Source organism: Bombus vancouverensis, chromosome 11 (genome assembly GCF_051014615.1).
Source record: "Bombus vancouverensis nearcticus chromosome 11, iyBomVanc1_principal, whole genome shotgun sequence".
Classification (NCBI taxonomy): domain Eukaryota; kingdom Metazoa; phylum Arthropoda; class Insecta; order Hymenoptera; family Apidae; genus Bombus; species Bombus vancouverensis.
In genome coordinates this window covers 8,063,773-8,089,789 of record NC_134921.1, presented here as the reverse complement: position 1 = coordinate 8,089,789, position 26,017 = coordinate 8,063,773, and the positions used below count along the sequence as shown (strand labels likewise).

Genomic DNA, 26,017 nt, shown 5'->3' with positions numbered 1-26,017 from the left:
GTCGGTGAAATTCAACTTGCTACGCTTCGACTATATGAAACAGGCAGCGTTTTACATATCCGGGATCATAACTGACAACTTAACTGGCTTCAGAAAATTACGTTGAAACGATTCGAGCCACGATACAGTCACGTCATAAAGATCGAATAATGCCTGAAGAAACTATCGTGAATTACCTCCCCCTCTCTCTTTCTCTCTCGATTTTCTCTTCCTCTTGCCCGCGGACAGGGGGCAATTTTCTCTCCTCTCGCGTTTCCACGGTTTATTGAAAAAGCTGAACAGAAGAGGAGAGCATGAAAGTTCGCAATTTGCACCAAGTGCGAGGCTGTCTCGTTGAAGCGGCGCGGAGATCGGGTCGAAAGTTCAATCTCGTCTCCGCTCGCATTTCGACCGATATTTTGTTCCGCGAAGCGCTTCCTCTCTATCCCTTTCTCGCTTTCACAGTGTCTCTCTAATTCTCTTCTCCCTTTGCGCCTCGCCGCTCGCGGATTGATTTTTACGATCCAACTTTTATATTGCCCGCGGCCGCAGCGAGGCTTCGCTCGATTTCAATAAAATTAATTACAAACTACCGACTGAGACGTCCAGATCGTCGGACGGGCGCCGCTTTTAATTAGTGTTCCGGAGAAATCGAATAAATGACTAGCTGGACTCCTCGGCTTTCGTCATCGATTCTGGTAATTTCGATAATGAAACGTCTCTCGTCGGGAAGGATATTTTCTCCCATCTGGCGTCTCGTGATAATTGCAGCGCCTTTCGAACATGATTACTCGGCTCTGCTGGGAGTCACGGAATGCACGATAAATTTAATCAGAGCGCAATTGTCTGTTACGTGTACGAAATGATTTCGCATCGACTTTCTTCGTGGACGAAGACTTTAAGAAAATAGGACCGAGACGATTATCGGTTTCGTTTAAAGCTAGATTAAGATGGATGCACGTAATAGGGAGTAAATTGAGGATAAATTACAGACGGGGGTACGAAGGAGCACTCTTGTTTCTCTTTCGTTCGGAGGATTACTTGCTCGCAATACAGCCAGACATTAACGACAATTGTCCCCTCCGTGTTTAATGTAGATTTCAAGGCCGTAGAACGCGATCGACAAGTGACACTGCAGACGCTGTTGCACAGGAATCAAACGAAGAACGTGGTGTAGAATTACGTTTTATCGAACTAAGACTCTGTATGCGTACCGTATATAGTATGATCTACTATTTTCCCAAGCAAACTTTGTCTGGCTATGTTAGGATATAACATAAATTTGTCGTGTTTTTATATTCATTATGCGCCATTTATTATACAGTTTAGAGTAGAGAAAAAGTCAAAAAACTTCTCTACTTTTTGACATATTAAAGTTTCGTTTTTACAGCCCAGTAAAATTTCATAAAAAACGTTAGAACTCACGGATCGCAATAAATTTCGAGTGAACTGACGGCTCAAATATAACTTTTAACTTTTATAAGAAAAGAATAGACTCGCAGACAATGTAGTTAAAAAGAAACTGGCATAAAAATATAGGATAGTAAAAAATTAGATTTATTATACTATTCTGTTCATTTTGGTTTTATTTTGTCTCAATCAATCAATCAACACCGATACCAATGTTTGCTTGATACCTCTAGCTTTAATTAAAGTTATTCGCACAAAAAATTCTATTGCTGTAAAATAGAAAAGATATACGTATATTCGTTTTTGTTATAACAAAGCTTCGAACATTGTTTCGCATATTTATATGTACCAAATAATCTGATAAAACGTTTGCTATGTGAAATGTTAGGAAAAAGTTTGTATACCAGATGTAAACAGATACGCGAAAAACAAAATCACTTCTGAAAATTTCATATCAATTCTACCATATAATTTTACTTCTAGTCAAATATCAAGTTTGTTTGTCGCAAAAATTGCTGCACAAACAGGAAGAATAAAATAGTTTTTCGAAAAGTTCCGTGTACTCTATTCTACTATTTAACACTAGTCAAACATCGCGTTTATTTTTCGTGAGCGACGAAGGATTAGCCAAACAGACACAGTGCGATATGTAAAATTAATCACCGTGAACACACAGAGAGAGATAGAGAGTGCCCAAAGGAAAAAGAGCAAACGTCGAGTTGGTCGTTTATTTGTAAACCTTTGTGAGATTAGTTTCTGAAGCCCAGAAAGCGGAAGTGGCAAAACGAAGAAGAGAATAAAAAAAAAAGCTACACGGAGAATGAAAGAGAAGGATGCATGCACGGCGCCAAGTGCAAGTTGCTCGTGAAAGCCATATGACGTAGGCGCATACCAAATAATTTATTTCTGGCTGTGTGGATGTGCACGTGGATGTATGAAACGTACGAGGGAATGTTCTAAAAGGAAACGGTTCGTGCAAGGATAATACCGTCCTGGCCAAAGTGCGAAGCTCGTCCCTCCAATTAGTTGCACAATGCAATTACCGTGGGTATTATTCCATTACGATGCCTGTTGTTCGAGTAATTTAATCATTGCGCGGCTCCTTATCTAATGTATTATTCTGAAAACCCGGAGAGGCAGAGGAAAGAAAACCGGCGCGGATGAGTTTTCGTTATCTTCTACCATTCGACGCGAGGAAATATGTAAAATAAATAAATATGAAAGATACTTGGTTAAGAGAAAATTATATTGCGGTTACTTGTATAATATTTGTCGACGAAATTCAGAAATTAAAGTGTAGTGAGTAAAATGAAAATACTTTCAGGAGCACTATATTTTATTATTCAACTGCAGGAAATATGATAAATATTCGTGGAAGATGTTTGATTCTGAGATATTTTCTGAAGAGATTAATAAATTACGATGCAACGAATACATCATAGATGTGCATATAAATTATTATTTTTACGAATATAATTCTATCTAATTAGAGATTTATTTCGCTTGGTAGAGATTATAGCGTGTACTATAATTTAGATATTTTGTGTGCTTTTGTATATTATACGCATTCGGAGCATATTGTAATATCTTTAAATTTCCATAAATGTATAAACATCCGCCGTCTGAACATGAATTTACTCGTTGTTTAAACAAAGCAGGTAAATTCGCTTATTATCTATGTATTACTTAAATTATGTAATTTTCTTTATTCATCGACCAATAAACCTAAATCCATAAAAGAAGAGAAAAATGTCTACTTACAACGGATAAATATTTACTTAATATTAATTTATCGACGAACCCATAATCCTGATTATAAATGCAAATCCTCTTAAAAGATAGTCAGGATGAAAACAGCGGAGAAGCAGCTGTAATCGAAAGGTGCACCAGTTAACAGGTTGATAAAGCGGCCGAACAACTTTACCCTACCTCAGCGAAACTTTTAAATGAACAAATTCACGGCACGCTCGCAAGGCGTATGTTTTATCGCGAGCCGATGAAACTCTTTAAGCTGCATCGACGAAGATCGAACTAACTGCTGGCTCTTTGAGCACCGGCTTTAAACGAGCGAGAAAATGGATCCGGGGCAGCAACGTGGAGGCAGGAAGAAGCTGTCCCGATCGAACGGGCATTAGAAGCGGGATCGTTTGAGCGTATAAATATCGTTGAGCAGCGGGCCACGGATATTCCACGGGTCCGTGAATGTGACACGAAGGCGGCGACACGGGCAAAACAGCACGGCGGGGAACCGAGAAACCGAAAATGCTGTCTGTCGCCCGGTCATTTTTCACTTTTATACTGGTTGCCAGGATAGCCCGGGTGCGGCGAATGCATAAAAGTAGAACAAAAAGGTTGGAAGTGGAATGGGAGGGAGAGGCTAACGTGCACGCTCGACTCACCGTATCCTGTACCAGTCGTAAGATGGAAGAAGAAACCGTAGCAAATGCTTTCCGGAAACCCATTGGACCGTCAGCACGAGCGTATCGAGGCGAAATTGCGAAAGAACGAAAATAAAGATGGGTCGCAGGGATAGAAGGAGAAAGGACAGGGAAAGGAGGAAGGACAGGAAAAGGACACTGGTGGATACGTGGAAAGTGGTTCGTAGTAAGGAGGTTCATGGACGATAAGAAAGCCAAGGATTCTGTGTGCTAGTCTAACGGAAGGAAGAAACGAGGGGAGGAAGAAAGGCGAAAGGAAATGCAATAAGAACGGGTCACCGAAGGGAGTGAGAGAAGAACGACAGATCGCGGGGGAAAAAAGATGGAAGAATGGAGATAAATAAGAAAGCTGGGAGGGAAAAAAAAATTGCGTGGCCGGAATCACGCCCTCGTTCTCGCCAGATGCAATTCTCTAAGAACGTATCGGCGACTAATTTTAGATAATGGCAGTTCGTACATTCTTCTCGGCTCCAACGATTCAGAGGAACGTTGAAAATAGGTAACAGCCGTGCACTTGCACGCGCCATTGCGTTAATCTTTGCATTTCGGAAACTGCAATGAATCAGATTCCACGAGGTAAATCGACCTAAGGGGAATGAAGAAGAAGCAATCGACCGTTTCATCTTGGAATGAGACGATGGTATTTGTATGCTGGAATCGTCGTTAATTCGCTCGTCGTCAGCGAAGTAAAATGTGTGTAAAAAGTGTCAGTGGTAGTCGATGACGGCAATGGTTCATCGGGCCAATCTGACTGCCAGCAGCATAAACAGGAAAACATTCGTTTGTTCGCGGCATCCCAGAATACATAAGGCGCAGCCACGCATGTCTACTATACGTTGGAACATCCACCCACGCGCACACACAACACACACATTGTGTGTACACGCGGGACGACTCTAAATCACGGCGTCAGAGTCGAATTAACAGTCCACAGCCTCTGGTACAGCTCGTGACGTTTGCAAACCCCCAGCCCTTTCGTTACACGCCAGACACCTCCCCCTACGAGCTGTTGGTTCGTCTAATCGATTTAACATTTTTGCTCCATTCTTGTTCACGAGTGTTTGAAAACTTTCCAATTGCTTTCTAAAATATGTGACATTCCAAAGAGATCAATCCGTGAGAAAATATATTTGGATTTTCGTATTGAAATTAGTCAGTAAGAAATAATAGTAATACACGTAGTTCAATTTTTCGGAAATTTAATAATTTATTAATGTAATTCTAAACAATAACGACCTATTAATGTCACGAAAATTCTATACGTGAGTTAACAAAACTCTTATCTACAGAATTTCGAAGTACGTTTTTACGTATCAAAATCAATTTATCAAAAATCGTGATAGAATAATTCCAATATCATATCGAGATTAATGCAAAACTCTGTACAAATGAATAGGGCATGTCGCTTGTTTTATGAAAAATTGGTTTATTAATGCAATACTAAATTGGTGTGTTTTATCCCAGTACTTATTGAAGAGATATTAAAGTTATCGAACCTGCGCATCGTCGCACTTTCGAAAATAATAACGGATAAAGCAGTCGGAAAAATAAATAATTGAGATTCCAAAGAAAATCAATTCGTCGAAAATCACGAATGAAATATCTCCAATTTCATATTGAAATTAATTGGATTCTTCTGCAGATTAATTCGTTAACGATGATAACGAGAATACCTGGCTACAGGTGTAGCTGTGACGTAATGGTGAATGTGATTTTCATGGTAAAATCGGCACATTTATAGACGGATCATCAACGACATTAGATCGACACCAACGCGCCTGACGTACCTGACCCGAATTCGATTTGCTCGGATGTTGTGCAATGCGGCTGGATTACCGGATGTGTCGAATATCGTACCATAATTTCGTCGCTCCTGTTTGTCGGATGATTCTATGGCGCTAGCACGGCGCCTGTTTGAAGGGCGGAACAAACGGCTGAAGGGGGATGTTATGAGGGATTAACCGGTCAGCCCGTGAAATGTGTCTTGGCCATTGATATTAATCCAAACGAAATTAAATCAACGGAATTAAATAAAAAGAGACGAGATATTTGATATTTATTTTATTTTGTTCGGTAACATTTACCGCGACTTTACGCAGGATTGAATATCCCATTGAATCGTCAAAATAATCACGTTCCATATTTCAATAGAGGAGTATTTTATTGGACGTATATGCGTTACCTGTTTGTATTCAGAATTATTTATAATAGATGGAGAAAAATTCATTACGCACATCACGCAAACATACTAGAAGATAAACAATATTTTTAAATACTTTATAAATATATAATATCAATGTTTCGTACTGTTATGAAAATTCTGAAGCGGGAAATCACAAATTTTTATAGCGTAAATATCGACAAGGATTTAAAGAAATTTATTTCAACGACGTATCATGTTTGCGTCACTTCCTATCGCTAATTGAAATAGACAAAAGGAATCCTCGTTTTCCTAGAATCATTAATAATAATTGATCTAAGTCACCATATTGTATTAATACAAAAGTGCGATATTACGAAACCAACCGTATCAATAATTAATAATTGCAATTATTCCGTCATTACTCCATCGAATCTATAATTTTCTAACTATTTTTAACAAATGAATAAATATTACATTTCAATTGTCAACTTGTTCCCATAAGCATCATATGGCTCGATCCTCTTCAGTAACATTTTGAGAGATATGATATGCACGTTTGTATACGTGTTCTGAATATAGTATAAAATATATAGTATAAAATTCTTCCAGGTACAGAATGATCAAAATCTCCAAAAAAATAAATATCCTTTTCTGAACTCAGTAAATTTATCCTTAGAAAAATAAACGTTGCGAGATTTCACGAGGATGTGGACGAATTTTCTATATAATCCCACAATACGGTTGGTCCAACCTATCGCGATGCAATTTTCCCAGGCACTTTGCGTGGAGGACATGGTGGAATTCCGCGTATCGGTGGAACGCCACGGATCGTTATTACGGCCGCGAGAATTCGTTTTAATTGCGCGAACGATCGTGAAAGTCGATAACGCGGCAGATAGGCATACGTGTTCCGCTTTACTCGCGTAATCCGTGGCCGGGACACGTGTAGAAAGAATTGATCGAACTCGAAAATGAAGGCGAACCGTGGCTATGCTTCATCTGCCGGATACAATGTTTCCTGGCTAAGCTAAAAATATTTTTTTCCCGCGATAACGAAAATTATATCATTCTATGATTCGTATTTATCAGGCACAACACGACTGTTCATAAATGCCGTAAGTATCTTTGGTACTTGAATTTGAAAAAAGTGTACAATTTAATGATAAATTAATTAGAAGTAGCAGTAAAGAGCTGGTGAAATGAAATATTTCTACAATATTTTTATAAGCTTTCACGATTAAGAATGCCAGTTGTATTATTACGTGTTGGGTCACAAAGATCAATTTAATCTTTCATAATCTTTTGAAAATATTCTGGCATGTTACGATAATTATAAACATAATAATCATTATAGTTGGATTTTTCCATAATTTTGTAATTAAAATATATCATATTAGAAGCAAGTATTTGGATAATAATGAATAATAACATAAATCACACGTTGCTATACACGTTGTATACATATTTTTATCTGTCGCGAATAAATAAATTAAGTATGCAAATGAAAGCGCGACGACAAAATCCCGACTAAATAATACTTTGTCATAGCGACTTGCAGCGTGTTTACAATTTCTCCGGTGGAAATGCGATCTAAAATATTACATATTATCGATCGAGCCACTGAACAAACAACCGTGTTAAAACCAAGTTATTATACAACGGTATAAAATCACTGGATGAAGGGGTAGTTTTTCTCTGCACGTACCCTTATAATATTTCTTCTAGTGGCACATTAATATTACACCGTAGCCACGGTATTGTAACTTCATTTCTCAGCGGACGCGTATTCGTTGTAAATAATGTCATTTATTGAGTTTTTAAACGCCCCGTCTTTACAGAATTATTAATTACCAAGCATCGTTATGGGGATTTCTCGGCTATTTTAATTATCCTGCCATTAAGAACGATCGTTAAGTGAAATTTTCCGTGCAATATTAATCATAAGTCCCGACGGCTTTACTCTACTCTCTGGTCAACCTGCCACTTTTTTTCTCGCCCTTTTAATTTCGAGAAACTGTAGCTGCGGCAAGCAACACTCTCGTGTCGTGTGTTTTTATCGTCCCTTGTTAAAAGGCTGATAATCTATATAATGAATCGATTTTAACGAATGTATACCGTTGTACTGCTCATTTTTTTTTTCACGTTTTCCTTCTTTTCCTTCCTCCCTCTCTTACACGACTGTGGAAAAAGAGCCATTTATCTTGAGGGTCGTTAACGTGAGAAAAATTTGGTGAGTTGGGCGGCAAGAAGGCGTGTCTTGCTTAGAACGGTTGTAAAAAAATCAACGGATCGTTGTGGATCTTTCGGTTTGGAAAGCTCGACCGAAATTGGCTGGGAATCGACGTTTAGGGGTTGTGTAAATCCGCGAAACCATAACGGGCCGGAAAACGGGAACTCCGCTCAAGTTTCGTTGGCACTTGAAACTCTGTCGAACGGTTTCTAACTACCTGAACGAGAAATCCTGGTTGTACATTCGCCTCGAAGGAGGAAGCTGAGAGCAGAAACGCTTCTCTGAAATTACTTCGCCGAAAATTTCAATCCTTTAAATCGTCTTAAACAACAGGCTTCGACTGTCAGTTTCAGCAAGTCTTGTAATAATCATTAGAAAGTAGGAGGGTAAATGTTTACAAATAGAATATAAATGAATTTTCCATGAAAAATCACAATTTTTCACAGGTATAAATTTCCTATTTAACGAAAGCAAAAAAAAAAACGTAGATTCAAAGATTACATTGATAAAATTGTGAAAAGGAATAGACACGAACTTCCAAGAGCTTAACGACCAAAATAATTACTTTAAAAAGAAATAAGTAAATATTTGCAAACATTAGAAATGAAGTTTCCACGAAAAGTCACGGCTTAGATGCGAGTTTTCTCTTATGTGACGATATCTAGTAATTAAAAGGAGAGGATCGTGAATATCGATTCAAAGATTTCACTGATGAAATTGTGAAGGGAGATGAACACGAAACTCAAAGCGGAACGACCAAACAAACCACGAAGACGGATTGCGGTACAAGAATTTAATACGAATACGTCACGGCCAGGTGATTTTAATATCGCGCGTGTGGTGGATAGGATAGTTTCACGTTTGCAGTTACACGTGTACCGATGCGAACGCATCGCGGCTACATGACTTCGTTAATGAAACTCTGTTAGAGAAATTCGTGGTCGTGTCTGGTTCCCTTTTGCTGGATTGAATCAATCCGCTGACAGATTGCATCGAGATAAAATAACAATGGAACGGATGAAGTTTCGTTTGCAACGGCTTAATTCCACGTGTAAATCTCAGACACGCGAGAAATATTAACTCTATTTCCTTCCTCTGTTTTCTTTGAATTCTCGCTGTTGCAGAATTTTCCTTATCCAAATTATTCGTATTTTTTCGAATCTTTGAACTTAAGAGATTACAATATCATATTTCTTCGTAGAAATAAATTTCATAAATTGTAAGCATATTTTCAGTTCGTTCATTGGAAGAATTTAATGGCGAATTATAGAGATTATCTTATCCATCGAATATACCGTAGATTTTAGTTTAGAAGAAAATCTATTTTAGAAGAAAGAAGTTTAGACATTTTGTAACAAGTAATCCAATTAAAAGTTGAAGTTGTCGTGTCAATTGTCCATTTATCGTGATGTTGTTGCGGCATTGCCGTACCTTTTAATGACCAGAGGATCCCATTTCCACAACTGGAGACGAGCAAACTATTAAAAGTTTGGCTTGAAATCACCGAATTTATAACTTTGCAACGACATTTTTAAAAGGAATTTTAAAATCTCATCATTATACATTTCAAGATAGTTTCAAATTAAAGCGAAGTTTTCAAAATTACAAATATTTAAAATCACATATTTCGAGATAATTTCCAGCCAAAACCAAAGTGAATTTTTAGTAAAAAAAAAAAAAAGTTACAAGTCTTTGATTTCGCGCGAAAGTAAAAGGAAATTTTTAATAAATCCAAACTCTGAGAAACGAAGTCTTTAACGAAATTGTTAGCAAAATCTCATCATTTCGAGGTGATTCCAAGCGAAAATCAAAATGGCTTTCTCCTTCGATGCGTTAGTTTCATGATTCCAATAAACCACGCCGATCGCCTTCAATTTCACAAGAGGAACTCGGCGTCTAGATGATTGGATACCGCGCGAAAACGCGGCGGAAATTAACACGCATCGAAACGAGCAACAAGTAAACTCTCCCCTTTCCGTAACGACCATTCTTACCCTCCTCCTATCTCACTCTCTCTTTCTTTCTCTTCCTCCTTCCTCCTCTTTCCCCGATGTATTTTATACCGAGACAATCGAGCCGAGTCGTTTAAACACTCGCGCCGCGGAGAAGATTGCGAAATGGGGCGCGGCCGGTCACCCGGATTCTCCAGTGCAATCCGAAACGTTCCGGACGACTTCTAATTAGAGCGGCTCGCCTATCTGTCTCCGGAGATCTTGCGCACCGAAAATTTCGTTTCTCTCCGTTTCGTGAAACGCGACCGTAAGAGAAGCGAAAGAAAAGGAAAAGCATACATAAGAGATAGAAGCCATAAGGAAAGAGACGAGAAAGAGCAGTGAATCATTCTATGAGCATAAATTAGCGAGCCGTCGCAACGCCGGTTAATTAATTAAGGTAAATTGTCCTAAGCGTAAGTAACTGGCTGGCGCCTGGGTCACTCCTCTCAGGCTCGGTTCTCTCTTCTCTTCCTGGATAACCAGGACTTTCTTCGAGCTGTCTGGCTGGCTAGATGAGTTTCCGGAAGACCTGTCCTCCTTCTCTGCGGTTTCTTCTCACCGTTTGACACCACCCTTTTTGGGTCATTGTCTTTTCTCTCTTCCCTCGGGGATCGAGGGTGAAAATGTATCTTTTGGGGAAAGAGCTCTATCCTTGAGATTTATCGGCTGGAGTATCTCGTTGTCCCAAAGAAGAGGTTTATTCGCCGCGTTTATTTCACCACGACGTGATCGAACAAGCGACGGATCTCCTTTTTTGTTTGCCTCAGAGCACATGTAGTAAAGCCGGCACTTAAGTTTGAATCTAGAATGTTACATTTCGTATACAAGCGTCAGATTCGCTTTGGGATGCCTGAGAGTTTGAAATATAAGGACTCCAACTGTTGCGTGGGAGATGGAATCAATTTTAGGTTTCTGAATGTTTCATCTGCTTCTCTACGGCCCTTGTTAGCTTTGTTTTTACGATACCTGCGTGGAAAGTTAGATATTTCTGTGTTATTCTTATAATGTAGGTTACATTTAGGGGTTCAGAGGAAAAGTGATCAAATTTTTTATTCGAAGAAACTATGGACGATATTAAACACCAACACAGTTACATTTGTAGATACATTTTATGAATACATTATATTATACGAAACATTTTGAAATTTCATTAGCAATATAATGAGAAATGACTATTATGATTATATTAGTAAAATTTGAAACCAATTCGAAAATTGTGCATCGAAACTACAATTATCCATTATATTAATAAGCTTCGATATCCAGTGGGAACATCTTTAATCTTATTACATGTTTAAATGGCTATTAATGCTGTATACTAATATTTTACTAAATGTAATTTCTATATGCACTTTCAGATTGGTTTCACGAACGTAATTATAACAATCGTGTTTCATTAGAATGCTAATGGCATTTAAAATGTTTCATATAACACGCATAATATAAACATTAAAAGTTTTCTATGGTAGTAGTTCAAAAACTTTCATGAGCCATTCTGTATGCTTAAACGTTAAAATATATTATTCTGTGCACTCGTATAGATTTGCAAATCCGTTATAAAATCCTCTTCAGCGAAATAAATTCGCTTGAAACTCACTATATACATCGACGCATTTGATACCAGTTCCTCCTCAAACAACACATTGTAGCATTGATTTTTCAACGGTTACCTCGTTACGTCTAATTACCTAAACTGTGTAAGTCCAAAACGTATGCAGAATGCGACATACAACGGGTAAACATAGAAATAATTATTGTTGCGAACGTTTGAACGTTGCGTGCGAACGTGCCCTGTGAACGTGTAAACGTGGCCCGCGAAACTACGGACGTAGCGAACATGCGAACGTGCGAATCTGATCTGTGAACGTTGCATTGCAAACCAACGAACGTGATGAGCGAATTTTGATTTTTGCCCCGAATCCTCATTCAAATGCGGCGCTGTGCGACCATACTAAGGTTCAGCTCAAACCAAGCGTGGCTTTCGCAGCTTTTGCACTCTGTAGCTTGCGATTGGTAGTTTCTCTAAAGACGATTCTGGAAGAACACGCTGATCGAGCGTATCTCGATCCCGCGCCCATGAGAGCCGTGTCTGTAAGAGCCTCATAATGGCTGCAGACACGCAAATGAACATATGACAAAAAATGAAAAAATGTACGACGATTCGAAATTATCCTTCAAATGTTCATTCGGCGAACGAACACCCGTGTCGCGACAAGGGGTAAACACAATAATTAAGCAACGTCGAATTATTTGTTTGTCAGATTAATTTGCACTACGACCACGAGCTTGACATTCTGCACGTCAAGAAAGAAAGAAGAAAGGACAAAAAATGAAAAATAAAAAGAAAGAAGAGAGAAAAGTGAGAAAGCGTTTTGCGAATGCAAACAACGCAAAGTATGCGTGAGTACGATTAAGAGCGGACAGGTTCGAGGGTTGGAGACCTCGAGGTCAGACCAGTCAGCAACGTTAATTGCTTTCCTACTCGCAGTAACATGATATTACTGACATTCTGCGAAACGTTTATGTACACAAGCAAATAAAAATTTCCTTCTTGGCTCTTCGTATAATATTGAAACGAAATAAGAAATTTAGCTGGAAGGAAGAGTGGCAAAGCTAAAGGGATATTACTAAAACATAGGATAGTCGATGAAACTCGGTTGTTAAAATTCTCGTATGCGGTTTGGTACTCCGGGGGTTATGTATTAAATTTATTACTACGGCGAAGTTTTCGCAAACAACCACGGAAAAATTAAATATGTAACGGCCAAGGAACTTTTCACCGAACTAATTTCCCTAAACTGACACGGATAAGAGCTGGCTAACGTTTTCGACGCGCGCTGTTACATTATTTACGTATAAATAGTTGTGTCGCTGTTAGGGGAGACAACTCGGTTTTTCTGAATTTCAAGCAACCCCCACGGGGTGTCCTGTTCCTCCGCCGAGCAGCGCCGAACCTGCCGCAGGAATTATTTAACTTTTAAATTTATTAATTTACATTTTTTCCCATCGCTTATGTCCGCGATTCTAAGTGAAACCGTGTTTTTAAACGGAACTGTTATTTCAAGGCAAATTAAAATAACCTTCCTCCTTTTTCACCTCTTTGTCCCCGCCGCTCTTTGCCGAAATCGATGCGAATTTTTAAACTAGAAACCGTATTCAGAACAAACTAGGTCTTTGCAGAAACGTGTTGATTTGATAATTAAAGAAATCTCGCCTCAAAAGACCCACAATCGTATGATTATTTACGCAACCATTCCGGAGCGCTGCTTTAGCTCAGTGTTCTCGCTTGAAAACGACGAAACCAGGCTCAGACGCAACTGTTTATGCTACTGAAGCCAGATGTTTGGTTCGCAGATCGGCTCGAATGTGTTACTTCATTCGAAAAAGCAACTAATATCTCATGCTGTGTCCGTTTCGTGCGGGTAAATACTACTTACTATCCGCTAGAACCGTCAACTAACGCAAAATATTTTGTAAAACTACGTCTTTCTTAATCGCTTCACTTATAACATCGAGTCACACTCGTGACACAAACTGTAATCCTTATTCACTAATGCTAGCTTGTATTCTTGTGACGAAGTTCACTTTAAACTCCAACTTTGGTTCGCAGATTAAGGATTATTAAATACAAATTATATAGAACTATTGAGATATGTATAATTTTGTGTGCTAGATTAGATTAGCCGCGTAGTAGTGACACACGTATGTGAATATAATTGTATGGAAGTATGTGTGTGCACAGCGTCTCGAAAAAAAAGATGAATGCAACAGTTCCATTGGAGGTGTGATATGGAAGATGGTGAGACAAAGAGAGTGCTGAGACGCGTGCAAATGTATATCGACGAAGATCCTGCAAATCGTATATTAAATAAATCTAAAACTATTTTGATAAGAATTCCAAGTGTAATCTTAGTGTTCCTTTACTTTTATTTCGGCAATTAAGATCCACAATTCTCAACAAGAACAGCTGGACATTACGTCACTTGTAGACTGTAAAGGTTTCTTCATTCCTGGCAAGTTTATGCAAAAGTGAACGTAATGCACGTATAATAATTTATATATATAATAAAATAAGATATTTAAGATAAGACAACATATAAAATATTTAAGATTAGATACTTGTAGCACTCATGGATGAAATTCCATTTCATTATACAAACTCATAAGTATATGAAAAATTATACAGCCGAACCTATAAAATCATAAAGCAATACATATTAGTTTCTACTTTAGATACCTAAGTTTCTCAATAAACCTCTCGGAATCATCGAATTACACCAGACTTTAATTTAAGAAAAAAACTCTTACTTTCGCCAAAATAGAAATGTTATCTTTTTCTCAAAGTCTTATCTGTTTCTAGTTCAACTGGATCGAACGACCAAGGATTAAAGAGAAAAAGAAGGAGAAAGCAAAAGACAGTTTTCGGTCAGCCAAAGTTCTGGTTTAATTAAAACCTACTGGTACGATTACTGGTCTCATTCTGCGAACGATTTCATTCGATTTTATCTTTTAATTATGCTCGACGATACAAAGCACCGTTCTAGTTGGATCGCTCGAACGTGTAGAACGCGAGAAACGAACGAAAGGAAGGGGGATAAGAAGAAATCGTCGGGCGTGTTTTCTCTGACACAGATTTAACGGAAGTACTTATGCAGCCCGGCACATTTGGAATTGGCTACGCTGCGGTCGCGAGCCTGGGCGGACGTTTATGGCAACACGTGCGTGTCATAAAGAGGGTGTTTCCTCGAAAAAAACATGGAAACGTAGACGGACACGCAGGCGAGCCTATTTCGAAAATATATTCATCCACGATACACGTCACTCATGTTCCTTAAACATTTTTCCAACGAAGGGACAAAAATTTCACTCGAGGTGAAATAAAAATCATTGGGAATGATCAAACTTTTGAGCATTAAGGCGATCTTTTATTATTCTTCAAAATTAAATTAAATTGAATTGAATTCGTTCCTGATTCTTTCTCAAGTTTTCTTATCCAACAAGAAAAACGATTTATTTTGGAGAAATCAAAGTCTTTAATAAAACATCAATTTAATTCCACTCTGAAGTCGTTAAATAATTTCACAAACTACGATTTCACTGTACATTGTTCTCCAAAATCAATTCTCAGTGTTTAATTTGCTATCTATAAGAAGATTTATTATATATCGAAACATTTAAGAAACAGGAAAAATATACTAGTTTTCTTATCAGAGTTACCAGGGCCAAGAAAAATATTTCTCATTGATAATAATTTGTTGCAGAAAGAATAATAGCAGGCGAAAGAATTCCGTGCAAGCGAAGGCGAGGCAGTTCGAGACAATGGAGTTTTTAAGCAAACATTCAATTTCACAGTGGACCGCATGACGAAATTATCAAAATTGTAACAATGCAGCGGGAGAGGCGCAATGACGAAGAATCACGCGACAGTCAAAGGTGGGGTAACAGAATGACGTCCACGTAATAGAATATAGCAGCAGAAATTTAATTTTGCCTTACAAATCCTCGGTCCGCGGTTTGTGTAGACAATTACGAGGTAATTGTTAATACGACTTGCCATTTGCGCCAGGGGCAACGCGTTTAAATTCTCGCATTCGTTTCATTCGTTTTCCCTTTGCTTGGCAAAACGTTGGGTCTCAATAATCGCGGTCGATTTAAACACTTCGACAAAATTTATTGAGCATACAGATACATTCAAGGCTAAAGCTATTTTTAAAGGAACTATCCATCGTATTGTTTTACAGTTTGGTAATGGTTCAATTTAAATTCCCAAACTTTGGAATTTTCGTGTGAATTTATAAATGTATATTTTTTCATTTTCAAGTGGAAAACTAAAATCAGTCGTTCTACAGTCTGGAAATAGAGCAATTTGAATTTTCAGACTTAATTTTCAAACGTGAAACTACAATTCATCATATTGTTTTTCCATTTAAAAAAAATAGTCGAGTGAAAACTGTCAAATTCTGCTAGTATGTTCATCTCTAAAATAAACTTTTTCAATTATCAAACTGAACTCTTCTAAACGTGAGCTATCAAACATTTCGCTATTGAAATTTAATTCCAATTAATTTCAGTATCGCGCGTGGAATAATTCTGGTAACTGGATTGGTATCTATTTTTAGAAGAAAGGCCTGCTGCATTGTTCTACAGTTAGAAAACGGATCAGCGGAGCAAGGAGAAAATTTTCGATTGATCGGCAAACGGTTCCCATTGGTCGAAGGGGCGACCAGTTTTCGGACGGTCGTGTGTAGAGCTCGTTAACGCGTTCGCGTTCAATCGAATTGAACGGATCGGGCACAACGTCGATTAAAATTCTCTACATTAATTATCGGGCGTTAGATTGGAACGTGAAACGTAGTTAATTGACGGAGAATGAAATTTCGATGATTGCGACGCGGATTGCCGTCGCCTGGTGACAAAATCGATCCCGACAGAAAAATATGGAAACGACGTTCCATCCTGTCATTTGAATATCGTCGATCTAAATTTACGGAGCATGAGGTCACTTGCAATTTGGTGACTATCTTCTTCGCTTAACAGCCTTGCAATTTCATCACAGAAGAAAAACAAGATAACGTGATTTACGTCGATCTTCTGACTTTAATGTTACTCCACGATTAAACAGGAGGATTTTAATGTGACACCACATTTCAGGATAAAAATAGTCTCTTAAGTTAAAAAATATCAGTCTTTTAAAAATATTTGGTAAGTTGATAAATTCTTATAGATGCCATGGTATAATTATTAAAACAAGAAATATTTTAATATCTTGCATATTTTACTATTATTACGAACAATATTTTTCAAGTTTTGAAGCGTATAGAAATACACGTTAGCTCCAAAATTAAATGAAAATATAATTTTGATACTAAAAGGTTTGACCTATCATCTTCTTCACTCTTATTCTTTAATTGGCACGATTAATAAATAATAGTATGTTTAGAAACTGTTAGAGAGCTCGTGCATTCGCTTGGAAATAAGTTCAATTCGTTTAAGTTCTGGTAACTCGACTAATCTGAAGATTTCAGAATTAATAGACGTTCGTCCGTGATTTAAATTCGTATCGTAGAAATATTTTCATACGTGAAAGATATATTTAACACGAGAACAGCTCGATTATTCTCAAAACACAATTATTGGCCGAATATTTTCTTCCCTTTGTTATTGTTACGTATGTTAAACAGATACTGTCATCGCGATGGTAAAAAAGAAAAAAAACATTTTTGTCGTTCTAAAATTGACTCGTCACTGAAAAGATGCTCAGACTTAAAAGAATTCTTAAAAAGATGGAGATGGCGACGCCTAGACGGCGCAGAGGAGATTTGCGGGGAAAGTTTGGCAAAATTGAGACGACGCGAACGCTTGATAAACGTATCGTGATTTATGCGGTTCATTTCTCAGGTGGGATTGTCAGAGTTCATATCGTGGAACGAACGCTGGGAACTTTCCACTATTTCCGTGTCGACAATTCGCATCTCGCCGCTCCATTCTTCTTTTCGTTTTTCTTCCTTCTCTTCGAGCAGAAAACGCGACGTTGCTACCATTCTTCGAATACATTCCTCTTTCTGTTACATTACTATTAATTTATACGTCCATTTGAAAAAAAAGGTGAATATGAAAGAAAAAAGGATAGACAGAGTTCAATGGAGTAAAATAGTGGAGTGAAATGGAAAGATATCAAATAATATTCATTTTAAACTTCAATGACATAGAGGTATGAAAACGTTGATACTAATAAAACCAATGAGGCTGATAAAAACGTGTATCAAATTTCGTATAACATAATAATTCACTCAGAGAAATATCAAAAATCATGAAGCTGAAACGCGTATGATTCAGAATCGGGATCACGATCACGTTAGCCGGCCAATTATTTCAAACGATTTTAAGAGGTTTTTTTTATCAAATACGAAGCTCTCTTTAGCTCGTAACTGTCGGAGTAGCGAGTGAAATTTCAACCAGCCACCAATGTATCGACAAGATATCGACCGCGAACGCGAATTCCGAAACGGTGTACAGTTTCTCTCTCTCTCTCTCTCTCTCTCTCTCTCGCTCTCTCTCGCTGTTGCCTTCTTTTTATTTTTTTAATTTTCTTTTTTGTCTTTCATTGAAAAGAAACAGCTTCTCGGTGAGAATATGATAAAGAGAAAGATAGGAAAAGGGTCGGGTAACGAAGCGAAAAAGAGAGTAAGGTGACGATCGAATACCAACCGGAGAGAATCGTGACAGGCAGCAAGGCGCAGATGCCCAAATACACCAGCAACACTGTCCAAGTGTGACGCGGCTCCTGGCAGAAGTCCAGCTTTTTCCCGCTCGGTAGGCCACCGATTCTTGGCCCCTTCATCGTGCCTCGTGCCGCATAGTTTTCGCCTCGGCCACGTAAACGCGAGCAACACGACCGGATTACGGGCCGGCCGATTTAATAATGCCTCCTCCACCAGCGTCGACTTCCTTCCTTCCTTTCTTCCTTCTCGTCTTCCTTCCCTGTTGTCGCGTGACGAGGGATTTCGCAACCAACTGAAAACGGACCAACTTTCCGCCACTAACATTCCACCGTGTACTGCCTCGAACACACGTACACGCGCGAAGTGACTCGTTTTCTTGGTGCACCCTCACATCGTGGACACTTGATGCTCGAACGAACACTTTGCACGAACACTATATGTAGTACACTATATATAGATTGTACACGGCCGAGCTTTGTCGCACGAAGAGACGCTATTTACCTTTTTCTTTATTTATGAAAGCCAAAAAAAAGTTTGTTCGCTTGTCGCTGTGAAGAAGATGAACGAGAATAACAGATAAAATCTCGAAGCAGATCCGATGGATCTGTGTATCTGCATGTGCGAGAGAATATGAGAAAGTATGAGTGTACGCTTGGCACGTGACGTTTTTGCGATGGCTCCGTGCAAAACTCGAGATAAGAGCTCATTTACCTAAGGATGTGCTCCGAGACTAAAAGTTCCTGAATATAGCTTGCCCGAGAATCCAGAAGCTTCCTTCGAGACTCCTTTACAAGAACGACGCGTGGCTTCTACCAAAGTGATAGTTTTTAACTGCATTTTTATCTCTTAATAACGTGCCTGGCGTAGTGCTGCCTGTTACCACGGTATCTCGACGAGATAGAGGCTCGGTACGAGACTTTCGATTAGATTGCAGCTTCTGGAAAATGAAAATCATCGGCGAAATTAATGGGACACCACGTTTTTCGTTGAAATACTGGGCGAGAGAATCTTTTATTCTTAGATTCTTGGTGGTTGTAAAAACGACACACAGCAGCAGGATGTTTGAATATAAAATACGAGCTGTTTGAGTTTAATACGCGGCGAATAGCGTAAGGTTAATTGAATCTAAACGTCTGTAGCGAAAATTGAATGATAATACCGCAAGAATAATCCGGGGACAGAGTTTGATGTAATAGTGCCACGGAGATTTGCTGACACGAATCATTCATATTAATTTTCTAAGTATAGAAAAATTGAAACACTTCGTCCTTATTGTATCGAATAAAAATATACGACTATAAAATAGTCCTCAAATAAAAGATAAAATAATTCGGTCTAAAATTTTACTCACTGCTATCGAACGATATAACGAGTACAATTTTACGTCCCCAACTTGTCACAAACAAAAGTAACTGTTACACGCACATTCTGAATGTAAAAGAGCTAAAACACTTTGTCTGTATCTTCAGTTTCCAATAAAAGCACTTAACTGTGAAGCAACTTCAAACGATAGGAAAATTCAAGAATCCAATAAATCTCTTTCTCTCAACAACTCAACAAACTAACGACTAGATTTCTATCTCTGATTTATCAGAAACGCAAATGACTACTTTCCACGTGCGACCATTACTCACGCCCCTAAAACATAATCCACCAATGAAAAACCAATATTCTAAACATATGTAGAAATCGTTCCGTGTTCTCTCTTCTTCGACAAAAACATTCGATTATAATGTAAATTTTCTCAAAAAAAAAAAAACAAATAGAAGAATCTAATCTTGAGACTCTCGCCTACAATTCAACGAGCCAACGATACAAAGTTTCATCCCCAATTTGTCACGGACAAAAGCAACTACAACCTACGTGTATATGTGAACTTACAACCCCTTTAAAAGTGATCAGGCAACGAGAATAACCGAAGGAGGGTTTCGTCTCGTCAACAGAACGGAACCAAGTCGACCTGGCCTTTGAGACATCAAGATAAACCTGCTTGGAGTACCATTATCGCCTTGGGAAACGGCGTAACCCATTTCCTCGATATCCATAAATTAATCCGATCGTCGGGATCCTTATGCATTTATTGCCGTCACGTTAAGTGGCAGGGTACGCCGTGAAAACACAGTTTACCGGCGGATCAACTCGTCCGGATTCGAGCTAAAGCGAATCCAAGTAGGTAATTACATCGTCTTAATTAATTCTTCAGACTGTCGGCGGACGGCAGTCGGTCCTTTCCCCCTCGTGTTGGTGGCACGAACACGATCATGGGGCGACGACGACTTGTCACGTCGTGAGGACGAGGTAGAGTTATTCGCCGGAGAATAGAACGTTTCTTCGGGGCGAGGAACATTAAATTGCACGTGCAGCACGATTGCACGAGGGTACGGCAAGACACGCTACGATTTTGTGCGTGACTACTAGGGGATGAAAGCAGAAAAAGAGAGACCGTGTGATAAATCTTAATGATCGAACGTTTTCCTTTGCTTTTTTGGTTCTGTTATCCGTTTGATGTGATTTCTTTTTCCTTCTTTCGACAGAAAATCATTCATTTATTAAGGAATGGATTATAACTTCTTCTGTTTCTAATTTTTGTTCGGTTTGCAGTATTGAAACTGATTTTTCTTTTTTTACCTTCGAGATTACGGGGATACATTGCCATTATTTCTTCATCTTTCTATAATTGTACGAAGTTTAATGAAATTTAAGTGCTTCAGGTAGGAGAGATATATTATTTTCTTTTTTAATCGTGAATTTCTCCTTGAGTCTTTGATTTATATAAAATACTTTTTTTCAGTACATTTTTTTAATTTAATCAAAATAATAAGTTTATTTACATTTTTCAGCAATGATACGTTTACTGAATATTTACGTATACTGGTTGTTTCATTATATTTACTCGGTTTTTAATGGATGAAAAAGACAATGAAAATTATTTTTCTGATCATTGATCCGTTTATGGAAGGGAGAGTGGAACGAAAAGGGCACTTTAATCGTTACTGGTAAATATAATTTATCGCGTTGTTTATCACGCGAACGTTCAATCGTAAAAAGAATTAAACGACGTTTCACGAGGCGGAAACTCGTGATTTTAAGTAGAATACGTCGAATAGTAAAAATTGCCCTGAAAATTGGGTGGGAAGTGGAAAGCTCTGTAACACGCCACGATGGCGCAATTTTTCCATCAAGTTGCTATAAATACAGTCATTTGTCGTTCATCAAGTACATGTAGCCATGTTCTGGTATCCGATAAATCATCATTGATTTAAAATGTTCCGGCGAAAAAGTACGACGTACTCTGCGATAAAATTTGATTTACTGCATCAAAGAATGTGATGCCTCCCTGTGGCTTATCGTGTGTCTTATATTTATTTTAGAACGTCGTCAGGAAAATTACTTATAGCTAGTTGGATCTCGACACCGTCTGGGGACATCGGTGGATCAATTTTTGAAGCGCGTCATGAAACCGACGGGGAGGGTCGCTACTAAGAACAATGACGATGCTGATGCGAGACATTCAGTCGTAAATTATCCCTGCAAGGTATTATTAATTAATAGCCTTGTTAAGTCGCGTCGCGCCGTGCCAAGAGGTGCCACAAATTGGACACCCCAATAAGGGACTGTATCTATATATGTATAAGGGACATTTTCTGTATTATTTAATTCCTTTAAAAAATTATAAGAAGACACAGTAAAATAAGACCTTGGACGTAGAACTTCAGCAACCCTTCGCTCTCCAGTATTTGTTTTCTGAGAATAGAAATATAGTTGGATATGTACAGTGGCTACAAAATATGTTTGCACATACGTTATATTACAAATGTATATTATATCACAAATGTTTGCAAATATTTTTCAATGAAGTATCTTTTTATCAGTTTCTACATTTTATTTTCATAGTGTGAAATTTTTGTATTTGCAAATTAATTAACGCTGAGTGAAATTAGTATGTAAATGCTGTAATAAACGTACTTTATTTTTGTGGAAATACTCTTTGTTGCCGCTGTACATCGAACTGTGTTTTCCAACAATGACGTCTTATTGTACATCACTGTACAATTTTTTATAAACCTAATACAGCACCAACTATGTTAGAACGAAAGTTTTAAGAGATAGCAGGCGAATTTCTCGGCATGGTTAATGCAATTCAGGAAGAAAAATTCGCATAGATCTACGTCTCTGGAAGATCGCGTTTAAAACCGACGAACCGGTAGTTGAAGATATCCGAAGACAAAAAGGAGGATGGAAATTACGCGTCGCACAGGTGTGCACTGTGGAACATAAAGCTCGGAAACACGTAAATCGCGCGGTAGTGTGCGGAACTTGCATCCTGGATGTCGTCTGCGCGTATTCTCGCGTAGACGTATGAACGCGCGAACTACGACCACGCTGGGAGTAACGAAATTTTCAAGAATGACCAAATTAAAATGCAAAGGCTTGTACGCTGCGCTGGCTAGTTTCTCACCCCTGGGAAAGAGAGAAAAAATTCGAATTGGAAACTAATGTCTTGGCATAAATTCGGCAAAAATTGACAAAAGTTAAGGAACACGATAGTCAACTTGCAGAGTGTCTGTTGAGTTTTGTTTGAATTCATCAATTCGTATACATTCAACTCGAAACCATTTTATCAATGTGAACTTGTTATTTCGTCTGATTTAATATATTCCATTGAATTTTCTGCGATGTTATTCCTCAACTTGACAAACGAAATAAATAATAGAATGAAAAGTGAAAGAAACAACAATCTGCTCATCTTAAAAATCAAAAGAATTTTAAAAATCCGTTCGCCAGATAATTTAAATTCAAATAATTTCCAACCAACTAAACTTATATGAAACTTTATCAGCTAAAACAACTTCACTAACAAACTAAAAAGACTTTAAAAACTGGTACCATTAAAAAAAAAAAAACGAAAAAACGATTCAAATTTCAGCGTGCAGATATACGATCGACTGGCAAACAGACACCAAGCAAGGGCCCTTCTGAAATCAGAATAAACGTGGTTCAACGGAAAAAAAAGCGTCGAGGGTCGAGTGAACCGTCGTTTTCGCGGAACGGCATATCCATTCGAACGACTGTTCGTCAGGAGCTGTCAAATCTCACGAAATCTCCTTTCGACCGCTATTTATAGTGAGTTCTGGTTGACGGTAGGAGCTCCGTTCCACTGGCGGTTCGCGCGTGCATCGTTTTGCATTAGCCCTCTCGCTTCTTCCAGAGCCTCCTCTTTACTCCTTCCGTGTGTCGCGTCTTTCGAGTAACGGAGCGAGTGCAAAGCCCTTCTTTCTGTCCGGGCGTACACATAATTACCAAAGTTAATTAGGGCTTTGGAGATGAAAGAGAGTGAGAACGAAGAGCTTGGATGGTGACGCGACCAGGATGTATTAGCGAGCGGAAAGAAGGCAAGGGTAGCATCAAAACGTTGTGAAACGAGCGAAACCGAGCGAGCTAGAATGAAAAAGAGTTTCCCTCGATTTGTGGTTCGCATAATTTATACGGGAGGGAAACTGTGCTTCCTGGAATCAGAGAACCCTTAAGAGAACACGAAAAATACAGAATAATCCTTCAAGTCTGCTCATCCAATCGTTCTCCTGAGATGACCCGAGATGAATGGTATGTTCTAATAAATGTTATTGAAACATAGTTTTTAACTGTTTAGTTTTGGTATTCGATATAATTTTACCACCTGCCGTGTATGCTACGAGATATCCGAGGAAATACAGACGCGAAGAAGAAGCGAAAAAAGACAGTAGGTCGCAAATTCGAATAAAAATGTTCCACAATTTGATTGTCATTTAAGAATGAGCTTAGGAAAAAAGATGTACGCTCGCTATCAAGACACGATCAAGTTAGAATCTGGAGAAAACACGCTAAAACGTGTACGGTACTGAGGAATCTGTATATTGTGAAGAAAAAAAGAACATTATCTTACACTGCAGGAAATGTATATTACAAAGAAAAGTTCAATGTAAGTACAATTTAATGGTCAATGAATCAATAATAAATAAAAAATAATAAGATTATAACAAAGTGTGATTTCTGCCTCTTATGTTGCACACTTTTAATAAAATTCAAACGAGCGGTTGGCGCGACGTCAAATGATAAAAATAAAAGAATAGTTCAATTTATTTTCCTCTTTCTTTTATTTTCCTTTTCTATAGAATGCCGGTCGGTCGAAGCACATGGAAAGCGCGGTAAAATTGTGCGAACGGAAACGAAATACCATTGAAAGTTGCTGCACTTGGCGTCATTCTATTTCCCAGACGGAAAAATGGAAGGGGCGCGCAAGGGGTGGCCTCGCTGTCCGTCCAACCGTGTAAATTTCACTTTTATTCGCGAATGGCAATTTTTTATTTCGACCTGACTGTTTTTCCAGCGAATGCATTTCGACGCCGGCGTGTTTGCACAAAGAACCACCGTTGCACCGCGTTGCTTCAGCTACACCTATCCATACCGCCAATTTTTCCCCTAACTCACATCCCCTATCTCGCCCGTCAGCACACCGGGTCGTCACCCCTCTGTACCGTGTCCCCGGTCAGCACTTGAGTACTCGTGCAATTGGTTTTTCGTGTTCGAGCCACTCTCGGTGTCCTCGGAATCCTAATTTCGCGTTTTTCATTCGCCCTCCCGTGCCTCGTCCATCGTCCCATGGAAAGCAGTCTCGTCATCCGACAGAAACGAAACCACCGGCCTCTCTTCCCGCGATATCTGACGGCTACCGCGATTCTTTCTTTCTTTCTTTCTTTCTTTCTTTTTTCTTTTTTTTCTTTTGCGGTCAAAGTGAACAGAGAAATGAAATAAAAACGTCCTGCCGCTGGCATCGTAATCGGTGAATCGACGATATCGTTCTATCGCGTATTGTTTCCGCGAACGGGAAAAAGGAAAACCGATAAAGCTTCCACGTGACTTTACCTCGGCGTCTGTTTATGCTCGTAAATTCCAGGAGAATTTTCGACATTACGAGGAAACTTTTCTGTCGCTGTATAGCATTCCTCGAATCACTCGCACCGTTGTCTATTATAAAAGGAACACAGAAACACTGGCAACGAAAATTCTTCGCGTTCTTCAATCACCGTACCGAACGATCACCGCCGTGGAACGAATCGTAAATCGAAAAATCACGTTGTACATCCGAGAAGGTACGCTAGTTCTTCAGGTGAAACGTTGGATTTCGCGATGGTATCGATTGAAAAACAATCGAAGGGAGCGTGTATGAGGCGCGTGGTACCGGCATGGGCGTGTAAGAAGCACTAAATTCTGATGCCCCGCGTCCGTAGCTAGCCGGCCCCTCTAACAATAAACTTAGGTGAGAGACGAGAGACGAGCACGAGCACACGCAGACAGAGCGGAGAAACCGCACGCGTGACAAAGCGGCGCTCGTACGCGCGGTGTGCGTGCGTCAGCCACACTAGCTGGATCGTGGATCAACCACTCGAGACCCCGAGATCTATGGTGTGGGAGTGTCTCTGTGGGTACTACGGTGTGGAGGAAGCCGTATGCTGATCATCTGGACTCGTTTATTGGGCATTAAGCGTGTCGGTGTCGTTCGTGAAAGCAATCCGCTCCTTTCGACGCGGTTTTTTGCTCGCTCTTTTAGTGCTGCCCCAGGG

General features: G+C 39.0%; 1 protein-coding gene across 2 annotated transcripts in view; it reads right to left on the bottom strand.

Moving 5' to 3' along the window:
- LOC117153173 (zwei Ig domain protein zig-8) overlaps nt 1–25,624 on the bottom strand; it is a 116,433-nt gene extending 90,809 nt beyond the window's left edge. For both annotated transcript variants that reach the window (XM_033326938.2, XM_033326941.2), the window contains exons 1-2: nt 25,320–25,624; nt 18,403–19,353 (exon numbers count right to left, since the gene is read on the bottom strand). In XM_033326938.2, coding sequence (XP_033182829.1) covers nt 18,403–18,535 — 133 coding nt within the window. In that variant the 5' untranslated portion in view covers nt 18,536–19,353; nt 25,320–25,624. The remainder of the gene's footprint in view (nt 1–18,402; nt 19,354–25,319) is intronic.
- Nucleotides 25,625–26,017: the final 393 nt, after the last annotated feature.